Raw genomic sequence first — 15,108 nt, forward strand, 5'->3', positions numbered from 1 at the left:
CGTCAAAGCAACACGCATTTTCTAATGATCGAGTTTGCGCGTTGACTTTGGCGCAAACTGCGGCATCTTCAGGCGGCCGTTGCGCATGACTCTCGACACGTTATCGACTGGAGTTAAACAGTTGAATCCGAGTCGATCAAACAAGTTTTCGTTGCACGCGAGTAATGGATGTCAAGGCACAAGAGAAGCAAAATGAAAGTATACGACAGAAGATGCTCGATGTGAGGCAAATGCGTATTGCGGAATGCCCATCGGATTCACCGTGGATCAGACCCGTTCGTATACATTACCAACACGATGGCAAAGAACGAGACTGGGACGTGGTAAGGGCACACGACGGCGTGAGTATAATCGTCTTCAACACGACTAGGAAGAAGCTCGTTCTTGTCAAACAATTCCGCCCTGCTTTCTTCTACACATTTCTTCCGGAGAAACATGGGTCAGTCGACCTTGAACGATATCCACCGACATTAGGTGTAACCTTGGAACTATGCGCCGGTATTATCGACAAAGACAAGCCACATGTCGAGATCGCGAGGGACGAACTTAGGGAAGAATGCGGTTACGATGCACCTGCCGAGGCCTTTAAATATGTAACTACTTTTAGGTACGTCAATAACAGTATTTGTTTTGTTAAAAAACCACGAGCTTCTTACGTAATTATAGATACACATATTGCTTGCTTTCGGAGCAGGAACAGATCGAGAAGAGCCGAAGGGGGGGGGGGGGGGGGAGTAACAAAATATCACAAAATAATTCGAGATTCCCACTCCTAGAAATTATAAATCGAAATAGAGAAATCGCTTGAATTAAAATTGAGATAATAGAATTTTTTGGCGATCAAAACCGTGTAGCTCCCTCCTTGTATCCGCCACTGATAATAGATGGATAAAATTCTTATTTCGATAAAAAGCTCGAATATCGAATGGAAGATAAACGAGTTTTTATTTGTTACTGGTTGAATAAAAATTATAAATTGAATTATAAATTGATATTGTCCCTTATTAAATAGAGAAAAAGTATTACTATAAATCAACATATAATAAAATGGATTATCAGGAATGGAGTAAGGGATTTAAATGTAATTTTCAATTTAAATTCATGTCTATTACAGTTATGTCTCTACTGCAAGCTTCAAGAATTCACTCTACTATGTGGAAGTTACGGATGAGATGCACACATACCCTGGTAAGCTTAATTATATAGTTTTATTCTGTACAATTTCATTGTAGTGTTGTTTTATATAAATAATCAGGTTAATGGCACATCGAGTTTATAGTATTTAATAAAATATTTCGAAGAAAATCCCACATTCCTTGTCCTTAAGTTTGAGCAATTCATCAAATTAAAGGAGGAGGAGCTGCATCTGAAGGAGAACTGATCGAAGTGGTGGAACTAAGCATCCCAGAAGTAAGAGAATATATTGAGTCTAAAGAAGTACAAAGTCCCCCGTGTTTACTCTATGGTGTGACCTGGTTTCTAGCTAACAAACCCGAACATTGTTCTTAACATATACTCCAATCCCTTTGAAAACTGTTCAAAATACGTATTACTGATCAGAGTCTAAATAAAAGGTTTATCCTCTAACTGAGTTTATTTACAAATAACGTGTATGTACATAAGTGAACGTGAAAGAGATGTATAATAAGACTGGATGAATTCAGATAAACTGATGTTGAATTAATGCTCAGCCTCGTCTTTTGTGAACTGGGAACTGACCCAAGCAAGACCCCATTTCAAATTAGTCAGGAGGAACTTCAGTGCCTTGGTCCACTGTTCTTCCGAATTAAATTGAATTCTAATATAAAAATAATGAGTTTGAATAATTGTCAAAAAAAGACATATGAAATAGATATTTAGGCGAATAACTTTACTTGATAGAATAAGAGTTGCCTGTTGCGGAATCTTCTATTTTACCGCGATCCATTCTGTACGGAAGGCAGAATCCACTGTCCCCTTTTTCCACCTGCTCCTTAAACTGTTGCAAACAGTCGAGAAAAGCTACCATTCCTGCATCAAATTTTGTATCCCATAAAAATTTAAATCCTCCACTTCCGTATAGCGGAAGTTCCCGGTGTTGGTCTAGAGCTTCGACGTAACTGTGATTACCGAATGGCACTAAACGAAAACGTTTGAACGTGAGATTCATTTTTCGAGCTAGTGCTGTTAATAATAAGGTAGTCTGACCCCAAGCAGCATTTATTTCGCTCCAATCAACGGGCGCGCTTGGCAATCTGCCTAAACGGAAGGAATTTATAGTTCCAAAATGTCCTGAGTGCCAGATATGAAATGTAGCATTGAAAACGTTCGTTTTCTTCAATCTCTCTAGCTGAGAAGCTGCATAAGCTAATTGACACTCCAGACTACGATATTCATCTTCTGCTAATATGAGATCTCTTTTGTGTTTTGAATATTCCTTCCAATACCTTTCTTCTTCTCTTTGTAATCGTTCTCTTTCCTTTTCTTGTTGGGCTATCGCATTCCTAGTTGCAATTTCTTCCTTCCTCAATGCTTCTAATTCACTTATCATTCTCTCTTCCTCCGACTTGACATCCTGCAGTTCCTTGGTAAGAGATTCCATCTCTTCATCTTCATGACCCTGTTGTTGCTGCTCTATTTCTAACTTTTTTAAGTATTCATTGTAATCCGACCACTCTGCTTCGTTCATTCTCAATTGTTGATCCACCAACAACAAAAGGCTATCCGTACACTCATCGCACAGAGGGTGATCAGCAGAGCTACTACTACTAAGAATATCAAACAATGTTGCTCGTACCTGGCAACAAGTAAACATTATATTAATGTTTGTTGCCATGGGTCAGAGAAGACCCTAGGTACCTTTAAATGATGACTGAGAGTCTCTGTTTCTCCAGCATCCCCAACTAACATAAATCCATTATTCCCATTTGCAGATTCTGTCAATCTAAATGGCGGAACTAAATTTTCTATACTTCCACTGTGGGGTTCAATTTCTCCGGTCACTTGTTGTTGAATAGGAACTATTATAATAATATTTATTTATACTGTTGTTGGTAGAAAGACTATAATAATTTCGTAATAAAAATGATTGTATTAACAAATTGTAGTATTTTAAATATGAATATGTTGGTTCTTGGCGTATAAATAATTTATTAAAAATTAAAATTATCATAACTATAAAATATATCTGACGTATGCGAGAGTGACGTACATCTAGAACGACAGATGTTATTGCAGGTCTGAGAGAATGGTGAAAAAAAAAATTAAAAATTCTTACAAAATCATAGAGTTTAAAATAGAAATTACCTACGTGAAAGTTCTGCTATCGTATGTTCTCCGAGATGATAGAAACTCGGATCTAATCGGAGAGGTTGTAGACATCGCTGACATGCGAAACTCACGTTAGTTTTCATATCTACCATTCTAACGTTTCGTTACTGAAAAGTAACTTCAACTCGTTATGGACTCGTACGCCACGTTATTTATAAATACGCATTTGACGCTTGGAAGACAGTGTCAGCTGATAATGTTTTCATTATGTACCGCGAGAAGGCGTTTACGTGCCCATTGTTATTGTCTGATTTATATATTCTTTACAAATAATTAAAAATCAATCAATTAGAAAGGGTAGTTTGGGTTCTAAAAGGAAGTAAATAAATTACAATGTATACAGCATAAATTTTACATTGTTAGACAAATATGAATATTATAATAATTTTTAGCACTCCATTGGATTTAAATAAAATCACGTGATTCCAACAGGGCTGTGATGACAAATGCCTATTCTTTGAATACATGCAAATACAGTAGAATTTATTAGTAGTCAATGATAAGTTAAAAGCTGGGTGGTATATATGATTTATTTATTTTTAGGAGTCTCTAGTAGTCTTATTTCATCAGTTTCCGTATTCCATGCTGTATCTCTAGAAATAAATTCATAATTTTTAACTTTATGAAAAATACAGTAACGTAAATTTAATATGTATGAAAAGAATGTATGATTCTTAGTTATGTTAAGTCAGACTTACCAACCTTTACAGTATTTCCCCATAATTTTTCACTATAAAGAATAAGATGGCTATGCCATCTGAACACATACACACGAAGTATAAAATACACGTTGCACTTTCGAGTTACTAACACAGACGAGGTATGTTGGAATACGACACTTGCACTTTTAACATTTGGAAATAAAACCAAATATCGAGAGTAATCACATATACGAGGTACACATTTCGGAGTCACCCGCAACATTACCATCAGGCTACAGAAAACAATCATAGCGCTTCTTGTGGTAGGAAATGAAAATACAGGAATGTTTTTCTTTTTAACGGACTGAAACTTTACGGACAAGAGTTGGAAATCAATTGCTTAATTTTATTGAACAAATAAATCGATTAACGGATGCAATTTAAAATTTAGTCATCAAAAGAAAGTCGCGATTAATAATCAAGAATAGCCGTTTTAGGCAACGGACAATCGCAACTGATGCAGCTAATTCAGCTGCTTCGTGATTTCGGAACTCTACCCTGAAAAGCAAACGCGAAAAAATAATCGCAACACTAAACACAACCGCGATAAAATTCATATTATTTGTACATTGCAACACGATTAGTATTCGTACTTCGCAACGCTAATAGCAAACCGGTATCAATTCACATTCGCAACACTACCTTGAAAGCAAACGCGAAAATATTCATCGTTCGCAACGCTAAAAGTAATCGCGATAAGTTCAAATTATGCGCAACACTAACTTGAATACAAACGCGATCATTTGTATATCGCAACACTAATGCAAACCACGATCTGCCCCAAAATACTGGTTGATGATCTGAAAAACTACAAGTACTACAAATACAGGCGAATATAGCGACGCAGTAGGAACATGGAATGACTTTCCATCCTCATCCGAAGATGAAGATGAAGAACCATTTGTTGCAGCCCACTCTTGAAACAATTTGTCAGGGCCTCTTCGACTCCATCGAGTCTCTTCTTTCTTCGGCGGTCCTGCCAAAGCCTGAAACTTAAGCCTAGGCTCGAGATTCCGCGCAATACGTTGTCGGAACCATTGTGGAGAAACTCGAGCGGGACGAGCGATTCGGGGAACCTACCGCGAACGAACGCGACCGCGAAGAGCGACTGTAAAGCCGCGCGATTCCAGGAATCGAAAGTAAAACCAAAATAAACGATACAATCCGTTTGGTTCGGCTAACCTCTCGACTCCTCAAATCGAACTACAGGCACAGGACCTGAACAGTCCTGGCCTGACCCTACCTACTTACATCTAACACATATACCAGAAAGCAAGTTACCTACCTACCTAACCCTATATTTAAAAAATTGCAAAACTCATTCTCGCAAACATACGCTCCACGGTTCTCACACATACTGTCCGGGCGCAAAAGCCTACACTAGAGAGGACGCCCCGGGGTGCCTCCGACACCCGAACATTCCACACAACATTCACACTCTAATGTGTACGTACCAAATCCTGAAATCAACTGACAAAGGCTAGTGATCATTGCGTATCTTTATTAAATGTCAATGAATCATTAATAAAGTATGTTATTCTACGAATTAAATAAATTATTATATTATTGTATAAATGATCGTGATCGAATTTTTTCAGTTTATTGCACAAGATCAAAAAGTTAATGGTCATGTATGTTTCATTAAAAATTTTGTACTACGATGTACGTGTATGCAACAAATATATTCAAGATCAAATAAAATTATCTTTGCAAATTGTAATGAATTTTTTAAACGACGTAATTCCACAGCCTAACCACAAACACACACATGTGGCAATTACGTCGCGCACGATACACTAGCGCAATGTTAGTCGCATATTTATATTATTAGATATTTTTATTAACTAAGTCATCGTGTCCATTGCTTTCACTCATGCAAGTAGCACCTGGGCACTTGGATGAGATTAAGCAATAAACACGGAAAGGTATCCTGGAAATCCTCAACTAGAAAAATGGTTATAGTAAATACTAACGTATGATGAAATAATATTTGATAATTCATTTTACTGGACTTTATATTTGTAATGAATAAAGAGCAAAAGTTTAATATGAATTAATAATGAAAAACATCATTAGTAAAGGAACTTATTCTGATTAAAATTAAATTCTTTAAGACTTCAAACAAGACTTTACAATAAAATAATTTACTTTCAAAATTGAAGAAAGAATTATTCAAGCAAAGTATTTTAAGTATTTAATACTTGAGCAATTCTATCATCAAAGTGTAATTTGTAAGGATGGAAATAGAACATAATGCATGTTTCTTTGACTCAAGAATTTACCCATCCCGAAATGTCTTTTTGTACATAAATTGAAACATTAAATTTTTAGAGACTGGTATCTTCCATACAAAGCCATCAAGTTGCATTTGAATGTGAAATATGGACAATTTGAAAAACAATCAATATTCAAACATCAATAATCATCATTGAATATATGATGTAATTACAACTCAAAGAATTTCCATATTCAATTTACATAATATTATAACCATTCTGCTATATTTTCATGTTATATTAAAAATCGCGAAGTACAAAAAGACCCTAGCCTGAACTACAAAATAAAACAATGTACATATGTATGTTCCTACGCACGGGAACAAAAAATATCCGCGGTCACTATATTCGCCAAAAATACTAAGTATACAACCGGTCACCCGTGTTGATTCGGACCTTTCGTCCTACAACATGGTTGGGCACCAGAGGAAACAAAATAGCATGCGACTCACCAAGTGTAGAATGCAGGCACCCGGACGACGACGTTGCCTAGCAGGAGTCACCAGCGAAGTCATCGGCGAAGTTAGCAACGAAGTCAGCATCAAAGTCAGCAGCGAGATCATCGTCGAGTTTCTCTGAATCCACAAGAACGATGATGAGATGTCAGGATCCTGTAGAAAGAAAGAGTAAATGTTTTACCGAAAGGGTTTTTACCGTATCTGAAAACTTGATGTTAGTAAATTTGAATAAAACAATTTTATTTAACAGTATTCGGAACAAAATATGAAGAATACTTACATTTTTCGCACGTGGGCATCGCCAAATACTCTTTTTCGCATAGATAAAGGTTTCCTGTCGAAACATGTTCACAAACTCTCAAAGCATTATGGTGTCGCGTCTATTGCGCGACCGTAGTTTGATTGCAGTTGAGAGTCTCATGTGGTTGAATTGTAATTACGAACTATAACAGTAATAAAATACGAACTTGTTAACAGACACTTAGTAATATTGAATAAATGGTCATTCTCAATCGATGGAGAATGACGAAGAGACGAGAAACGGTTAAAAATGAAAAATGCGTTTGACCGTAGTTGAGCGTCTCATGTGTTTGAATCGTAATTACGGGTTTTAACAAAAATAAAACACAAATTTGTTAACGTACACTTATTAATATCGTTTAAATGCATCGATGGAGAACAACCAAGAGAACGGAAACGGTTAAAAATAAAAAATACATACCTAATTAGACGCGGAGCTGTCAACGCACTTATCACACCACTTTCCACACGAAGAATGACGAACAGGATCGGACGCGTCTCCTGCGCAAGGAGTGGGGAGTGGGGTGAGGGAGTCACGTAGTCCGTCTCGACTCTCGATGTGTATCTTTGAAAGAAAGGTTATACCTTATATCTCGTAGAACAGAAAATAAATAAAATAAATACGTGAATTAAATTAAATTAATATAAAAAGATATCAAACAAACAATTAATTAATGATTTATAATCTTTATACTACTGTGACGTCATAATGAGTTGTATCCGACTTTCGATTATTCGATAAATATCGATATACATAGGGAATTCGTTTGATCGAAATACGTACTTATTAATATGTAAACATATTAATTTTTAATTGTAATTTTAATGAATGCTTTTCATATACGTAAATGCAACAACAATAGATAAATAATATGTATAAAACTGTTCCTGTCTGTTACTTGTCTGTACCTATTTCTAGTGTATTCTATAATATTCTTCAAAAATAATTTTATTCTTACCATTGTTAGTATTCCTAAGCCAAGGATAATGCTGCGATACGTTTCTTATCTTTTGAAAGCTCGGTCCGGCTGTGTTTATATTCTCGGACGGCGGCCTCTCGACTTCACCTTGGATGTGCGCTCATGAATTCCTGGTCTGCGTGACAAAAACACTGTTGTTTTATGCGTCTATACTACGCATTGTCTGTGCCCTTAATCTGTGCGTTACGAAAAAATATCGCGTTCGGCATCTACGTCACACTTCGTTTATGCCTGTAGAAGACTTCTTACCAAACTGTGCCAAGTTCAATGTTATCGACACTGCGTCAAAGAAGGTTGGTAATCTAGTGAGAATTAAAATAAATATCTTTAGATAATTTAGTAGAAACAAGAGAAACTTTTATATGAAAAACTGATTGAAATTTAGATTGAAAGTTAATACTTACCCATTATATGGTTAGAATTAATATATTTTAATTGATCTAGTTACTTATGCGACCAATAACAGATCGATATTAGATGAGCCAATGACAGCTTCTCATTATGATGTCACAGTAGTATAAAGATTATAAATCATTAATTAATAGTTTGTTTGATATCTTTTTATATTAATTTAATTTAATTCACGTATTTATTTTATTTATTTTCTGTTCTACGAGATATAAGGTATAACCTTTCTTTCAAAGATACACATCGAGAGTCGAGACGGACTACGTGACTCCCTCACCCCACTCCCCACTCCTTGCGCAGGAGACGCGTCCGATCCTGTTCGTCATTCTTCGTGTGGAAAGTGGTGTGATAAGTGCGTTGACAGCTCCGCGTCTAATTAGGTATGTATTTTCTATTTTTAACCGTTTCCGTTCTCTTGGTTGTTCTCCATCGATGCATTTAAACGATATTAATAAGTGTGTGTTAACAAATTTGTGTTTTATTTCTGTTAAAACCCGTAATTACGATTCAAACACATGAGACGCTCAACTACGGTCAAACGCATTTTTCATTTTTAACCGTTTCTCGTCTCTTCGTCATTCTCCATCGATTGAGAATGACAATTTATTCAATATTACTAAGTGTCTGTTAACAAGTTCGTGTTTTATTACTGTTATAGTTCGTAATTACAATTCAACCACATGAGACTCTCAACTGCAATCAAACTACGGTCGCGCAATAGACGTGACGCCATAATGCTTTGAGAGTTTGTGAACACGTTTCGACAGGAAACCTGTATCTATGCGAAAAAGAGTATTTGGCGATGCCCACGTGCGAAAAATGTAAGTATTCTTCATAATTTGTTCCGAATACTGTTAAATAAAATTGTTTTATTCAAATTTTCTAACATCAAGTTTTCAGATACGGTAAAAACCCTTTCGGTAAAACATTTACTCTTTCTTTCTACAGGATCCTGACATCTCATCATCGTTCTTGTGGATTCAGAGAAACTCAACGATGATCTCGCTGCTGACTTTGATGCTGACTTCGTTGCTAACTTCGCCGATGACTTCGCTGGTGACTCCTGCTAGGCAACATCGTCGTCCGGGTGCCCGCATTCTACACTTGGTGAGTCGCATGCTATTTTGTTTCCTCTGGTGCCCAACCATGTTGTAGGACGAAAAGTCCGAATCAACACGGGTGACCGGTTGTATACTTAGTATTTTTGGCGAATATAGTGACCGCGGGTATTTTTTGTACCCGTGCGTAGGAACATACATATGTACATTGTTTTATTTTGTAGTTCAGGCTAGGGTCTTTTTGTACTTCGCGATTTTTAATATAACATGAAAATATAGCAGAATGGTTATAATATTATGTAAATTGAATATGGAAATTCTTTGAGTTGTAATTACATCATATATTCAATGATGATTATTGATGTTTGAATATTGATTGTTTTTCAAATTGTCCATATTTCACATTCAAATGCAACTTGATGGCTTTGTATGGAAGATACCAGTCTCTAAAAATTTAATGTTTCAATTTATGTACAAAAAGACATTTCGGGATGGGTAAATTCTTGAGTCAAAGAAACATGCATTATGTTCTATTTCCATCCTTACAAATTACACTTTGATGATAGAATTGCTCAAGTATTAAATACTTAAAATACTTTGCTTGAATAATTCTTTCTTCAATTTTGAAAGTAAATTATTTTATTGTAAAGTCTTGTTTGAAGTCTTAAAGAATTTAATTTTAATCAGAATAAGTTCCTTTACTAATGATGTTTTTCATTATTAATTCATATTAAACTTTTGCTCTTTATTCATTACAAATATAAAGTCCAGTAAAATGAATTATCAAATATTATTTCATCATACGTTAGTATTTACTATAACCATTTTTCTAGTTGAGGATTTCCAGGATACCTTTCCGTGTTTATTGCTTAATCTCATCCAAGTGCCCAGGTGCTACTTGCATGAGTGAAAGCAATGGACACGATGACTTAGTTAATAAAAATATCTAATAATATAAATATGCGACTAACATTGCGCTAGTGTATCGTGCGCGACGTAATTGCCACATGTGTGTGTTTGTGGTTAGGCTGTGGAATTACGTCGTTTAAAAAATTCATTACAATTTGCAAAGATAATTTTATTTGATCTTGAATATATTTGTTGCATACACGTACATTGTAGTACAAAATTTTTAATGAAACATACATGACCATTAACTTTTTGATCTTGTGCAATAAACTGAAAAAATTCGATCACGATCATTTATACAATAATATAATAATTTATTTAATTCGTAGAATAACATACTTTATTAATGATTCATTGACATTTAATAAAGATACGCAATGATCACTAGCCTTTGTCAGTTGATTTCAGGATTTGGTACGTACACATTAGAGTGTGAATGTTGTGTGGAATGTTCGGGTGTCGGAGGCACCCCGGGGCGTCCTCCCTAGTGTAGGCTTTTGCGCCCGGACAGTATGTGTGAGAACCGTGGAGCGCATGTTTGCGAGAATGAGTTTTGCAATTTTTTAAATATAGGGTTAGGTAGGTAGGTAACTTGCTTTCTGGTATGTGTGTTAGATGTAAGTAGGTAGGGTCAGGCCAGGACTGTTCAGGTCCTGTGCCTGTAGTTCGATTTGAGGAGTCGAAAGATTAGCCGAACCAAACGGATTGTATCGTTTATTTTGGTTTTACTTTCGATTCCTGGAATCGCGCGGCTTTACAGTCGCTCTTCGCGGTCGCGTTCGTTCGCGGTAAGTTCCCCGAATCGCTCGTCCCGCTCGAGTTTCTCCGCAATGGTTCCGACAACGTATTGCGCGGAATCTCGAGCCTAGGCTTAAGTTTCAGGCTTTGGCAGGACCGCCGAAGAAAGAAGAGACTCGATGGAGTCGAAGAGGCCCTGACAAATTGTTTCAAGAGTGGGCTGCAACAAATGGTTCTTCATCTTCATCTTCGGATGAGGATGGAAAGTCATTCCATGTTCCTACTGCGTCGCTATATTCGCCTGTATTTGTAGTACTTGTAGGTTTTCAGATCATCAACCAGTATTTTGGGGCAGATCGTGGTTTGCATTAGTGTTGCGATATACAAATGATCGCGTTTGTATTCAAGTTAGCGTTGCGCATAATTTGAACTTATCGCGATTACTTTTAGCGTTGCGAACGATGAATATTTTCGCGTTTGCTTTCAGGGTAGTATTGCGAATGAGAATTGTTATCGGTTTGCTATTAGCTTTGCGAAGTACGAATACTAATCGCGTTGCTTATCTAGTTTTTGTAAATAATTAGTTTTATAGTTAAATTTAGAGTTGCGAACGATAAAAATTTTTCGCGGTATCTTTCAGAGTAGTATTGCGTATAAGAACTGATCTCGGATTGCATTAGTGCTGCGAAATGTAGATATTATCGCGTTGCAAATACAATTTACCGACTTTGATTAAGTTTAGAGTTGCGATCGGTTATATGCCTCGTGTTTATTTTTGGTGTAGCGTAGCGTATAATAATCACTGGTCGCGTTTCTTTTGATGTAGAGTTGCGACATATATGCCTCAGATATGACCCTGGTATGCTACACCATTACGAAACAGCCTGGAACCGCCATCCATGAGAAGTGGACGGTAAAATTACCTCTGAATTTTCTGGTCGGTAAGGCAGTCAGATTGGGCCACGAAAGTCCATGAGATATGTGTTGTTATCTGGTGGAGAAAGAGTTACGGATCACAGTCATTTAGTAGCGTGCGGAGTGCATAGATGGTGCAGCGCATCAGCCTGTCAAGTGCTGCCCTCTGGTTACCGTAATTGCAATTATGCATTTTCAGTTCATCGTCCGTTGCGCGTTTAAATAAAATATCGTCCCGTTTTCGCGACATAACCAGACGCTGTAAATCATAATTCACTCTCAACTACCACGTGGCCTGTGATAAGTAATTGAATTAATCATTCATCGTGCATCGCTTTTTCCAAACTCGATCTCTTATCATGATTCATTGCTTCGTATTTTCAGCGCGTCTCCAGAATTCAGCGGGAAGGATTTCCGACCGTCATATATCATACCAGGAGCCTCGATTTCTACCGGGGTATGTACGTTCGATCAGATTACCGTTTGATTGCGAAAACGATACGGTAGCGCGACATTTCTCGTACGCGGGAGCACGCGTAGCGACACTAACGCGCCCGAAGCTGTGTTAACGTATCGCCCGGCCGCGTCGAGTAATATTTTCCTGTATACGCATAAATATCGGGAAGCAGGCGAGAATCAACAGGTAGCTTCTCAGCTTCGTGCGTCGTCCCCGCTATATAACTTAAGCTTCATGGACATTTATCATTGCGGTCCATTAACCTGCGCCGTAACAATCGGCGTTTCCTAGACGCAATTACAGTAAACTTTCGTGCAGCTTTAGGAAACCATGCGCGTGCTTCTCTAATGACATTCCCCGTTGCCTTCTCGTCAACTGGATGCGGTGAATTATTATGCAAGCGTGTTTCGTTAGTTCCCTCTTCCATCGTTGTCGCTCGAGAGACGCGACGAATCGTCAACTCAGCTGTGTCAATCATTTCGGTAACATCGATTTCCACCATCCTGGTTTCGTAACGTTTTGGTATTTTTTTATCGAAAAGTTTTAGTCTCTGCTCCATACAGAAAGGTTAAAGGGCGTGGGAATATATATATTTCTGAACTTTGCTTTATTAACGTCTAATTACGCGTCAAGGGCCACTCCTTCGAAACCATCGCAAGCAACGTGTATAAATAGGTTTCCCTCGATAATCCTCGCATTAGTATGCAACAGCCGATATGCATCGAACGTTCGTCCGGTCATGCATCAACGCACGCGGTAGAGCTCGATTAGAATCGTAGCAGTGCATCGCGAACGCGACGTATCTTCCTTAGAAAGTGTGTAATTATGGCGCGGATTAAGGGAAAGTCAAAATCTTGATAAACAAAAGAACGACGGTTCTCGAAAGTTACAATTTCGACTTTTTAGCTAATCCAGTCTGGATTGGGCCCCGTCATTGGGCAGATTATTCCTTGCGCGATAATTTCTGTACATTGTACTTACGTTTACAATAAAGACGTATAATGATAATAATAGTATCGATTGCATTTGCATCGTCGAGCCGCGTGGCGCGTTTGGAACTCGTTAAAACACGAATAAAAAGGAACAAAATAAGCAATTACGAGGGAACGCAATTACGATTATCTCTCGAAGCAACGATCGTTAACTTCGATACCCGGATCTCGTTCTCGACTTCGCCGACTGCCAGTACCAGCGATTATCGTTTGTATCTCCGAATTCGAGGTAACCTGCACGCGGACGTGTGTCTCCCGAGCGAAATTTAACCGCAATCCCATCGACGTTCGTAAACGTTCGCCAGCGAACGATTCGGTCGCGTTAACAGGCGAGATAACCAGGGGGGACCGTTCGAGATATCGTTCCTCGGCATCTCGGTGGCTGTTTTCGACCGGTGCATAAAAATCCGCGGCAACGTCCTTGCTTGACAGTTTGCAAGCTTGTTGCGAAATTTCCAGCGCGCTTACCCGTGTCGCCAGCGAGCTTACATCGTGCGTCCGCGCCGGTGTGGGTGCGTCACAACGTCGCGTTGCATGTGTTACGGCGGAGGGTGCTCGTTAACACGTTGTCCGCCGCGGTGGTCACTGGTGACCGGCTTAAGGTTAGAAACCTCGTCGAGTACTATTATTTTAATGTAAATATTACGGTAGCATCAGTTCGGGGGTGGAAGAACCCTAGAAAGTAGATTGTTTCGTGGAGTCTCTGATACAGATTTATCGAACCAGTCGTACGAAAACCCGCGGTTCGATCTAACGGGAACCGGGTGCCGAAAGGATAGGGTGAATCGAACGTTTTCGTAAATCGTGCGCTGAAATAGACTAAACGCGATAATAGATAGGAACACGCCGCGATACGGAGACAGAGGCACGCGGGGGAGCAGCGGGGGGGAGGTAAGGATAGCAATAGACCGGGAAAACGGAAAGAGAGGGAAAGAGGCGAAAGGAATCATCGAGAAGGAGGGAGATCGCGGATTAAAAGGGGGTGGGGGAGATTGTTGTTAAGGAGGGGGGGTAGGTAGTATGGGCGGCGACCGTTTCAAGCGGAGGAGTTGCCGTAGGGGCCGATGGGAGCGAAGTCCAGCGAGTTTGAGGCGAGGTGAGTGAAGCGCGGGCGTCACGACGACGTCGGCATCGTGGCTGGCCTCCGCCAATCCGTCCCTCAGCGGCCATGTTGCTCGTGTACCTGGGGCGGAGCGCCGCCGTCTCTCTCTCTTTTTACTCTCGGAACCGCTTCTCTTCCGTTCTCGTTCGCCTTCGTCCTGGCGACGACGCAACGTCCTCGACTTCTTCTTCTCCTTCCTTTTGGTATTTTTCAGTTTTCCATTTTTTTTTCTTCTTCTTGCATTGTCTTTGCTCGCCGGCTACTTGTTGGTCTTGTTGGCGGTCGCGTTACACATCTCGGCCGTCGCGCCTCCTCGGGGACCGATACCCGGGTCGCGGTCGCGACACACCTGCGACCGGTGACGTAACCTTGCTGGTATCTCGACCGCGAGTCGAACTCCTTGGTCCCGGCACGCCAGAAATAATTCGATGAGCACGTAGAACAGAAGCGAGATACCATTTTGCGCGTCACGATTTGATACTCGTTGAAAATGAGACAGTTCGCC

At 39.0% G+C, this 15,108-nt stretch overlaps 2 protein-coding genes across 3 annotated transcripts; one reads left to right on the forward strand and one right to left on the reverse strand.

The window, feature by feature from the left end:
• The first annotated feature begins 91 nt into the window (after positions 1-91).
• LOC143350036 (uridine diphosphate glucose pyrophosphatase NUDT14) lies at positions 92-1,669 on the forward strand. The gene is made up of 3 exons (XM_076781809.1): positions 92-607; positions 1,115-1,188; positions 1,352-1,669. The coding sequence occupies exons 1-3, from the start codon at positions 165-167 to the stop codon at positions 1,507-1,509; spliced, it is 675 nt and encodes a 224-aa protein (XP_076637924.1). The 5' UTR covers positions 92-164; the 3' UTR covers positions 1,510-1,669.
• Positions 1,405-3,531, reverse strand: Atg6 (Beclin-1-like Atg6). Of its 2 annotated transcripts, none has more exons than XM_076781806.1 (4): positions 3,290-3,531; positions 2,835-2,999; positions 1,875-2,772; positions 1,405-1,798 (listed from the first exon to the last, which is right to left on the reverse strand). In XM_076781806.1, exons 1-4 carry the CDS (start codon positions 3,399-3,401, stop codon positions 1,681-1,683), a joined length of 1,293 nt encoding a protein of 430 aa, XP_076637921.1. In that variant the 5' UTR covers positions 3,402-3,531; the 3' UTR covers positions 1,405-1,680. The 2 variants fall into 2 exon arrangements, with proteins under 2 accessions (XP_076637921.1, XP_076637923.1); XM_076781808.1 differs by having other exon boundaries at positions 3,286-3,435.
• Between the last annotated feature and the right edge of the window lie 11,577 nt (positions 3,532-15,108).

Source organism: Colletes latitarsis, chromosome 14 (genome assembly GCF_051014445.1).
Source record: "Colletes latitarsis isolate SP2378_abdomen chromosome 14, iyColLati1, whole genome shotgun sequence".
NCBI classification, from domain to species: Eukaryota; Metazoa; Arthropoda; class Insecta; order Hymenoptera; family Colletidae; genus Colletes; species Colletes latitarsis.

Coding starts and splice junctions, on each gene's coding strand:
- Atg6 (XM_076781806.1), bottom strand. CDS start 3,401: ATGGTAGATATGAAAACTAACGTGAGTTTCGCATGTCAGCGATGTCTA. Junction 3,000..3,289: donor TACGATAGCAGAACTTTCAC/GTAGGTAATTTC, acceptor TTATTATAATAG/TTCCTATTCAACAACAAGTG. Junction 1,799..1,874: donor GGCAACTCTTATTCTATCAA/GTAAAGTTATTC, acceptor TTTTTATATTAG/AATTCAATTTAATTCGGAAG.
- LOC143350036 (XM_076781809.1), top strand. CDS start 165: ATGGATGTCAAGGCACAAGAGAAGCAAAATGAAAGTATACGACAGAAG. Junction 608..1,114: donor AAATATGTAACTACTTTTAG/GTACGTCAATAA, acceptor TGTCTATTACAG/TTATGTCTCTACTGCAAGCT. Junction 1,189..1,351: donor TGAGATGCACACATACCCTG/GTAAGCTTAATT, acceptor ATCAAATTAAAG/GAGGAGGAGCTGCATCTGAA.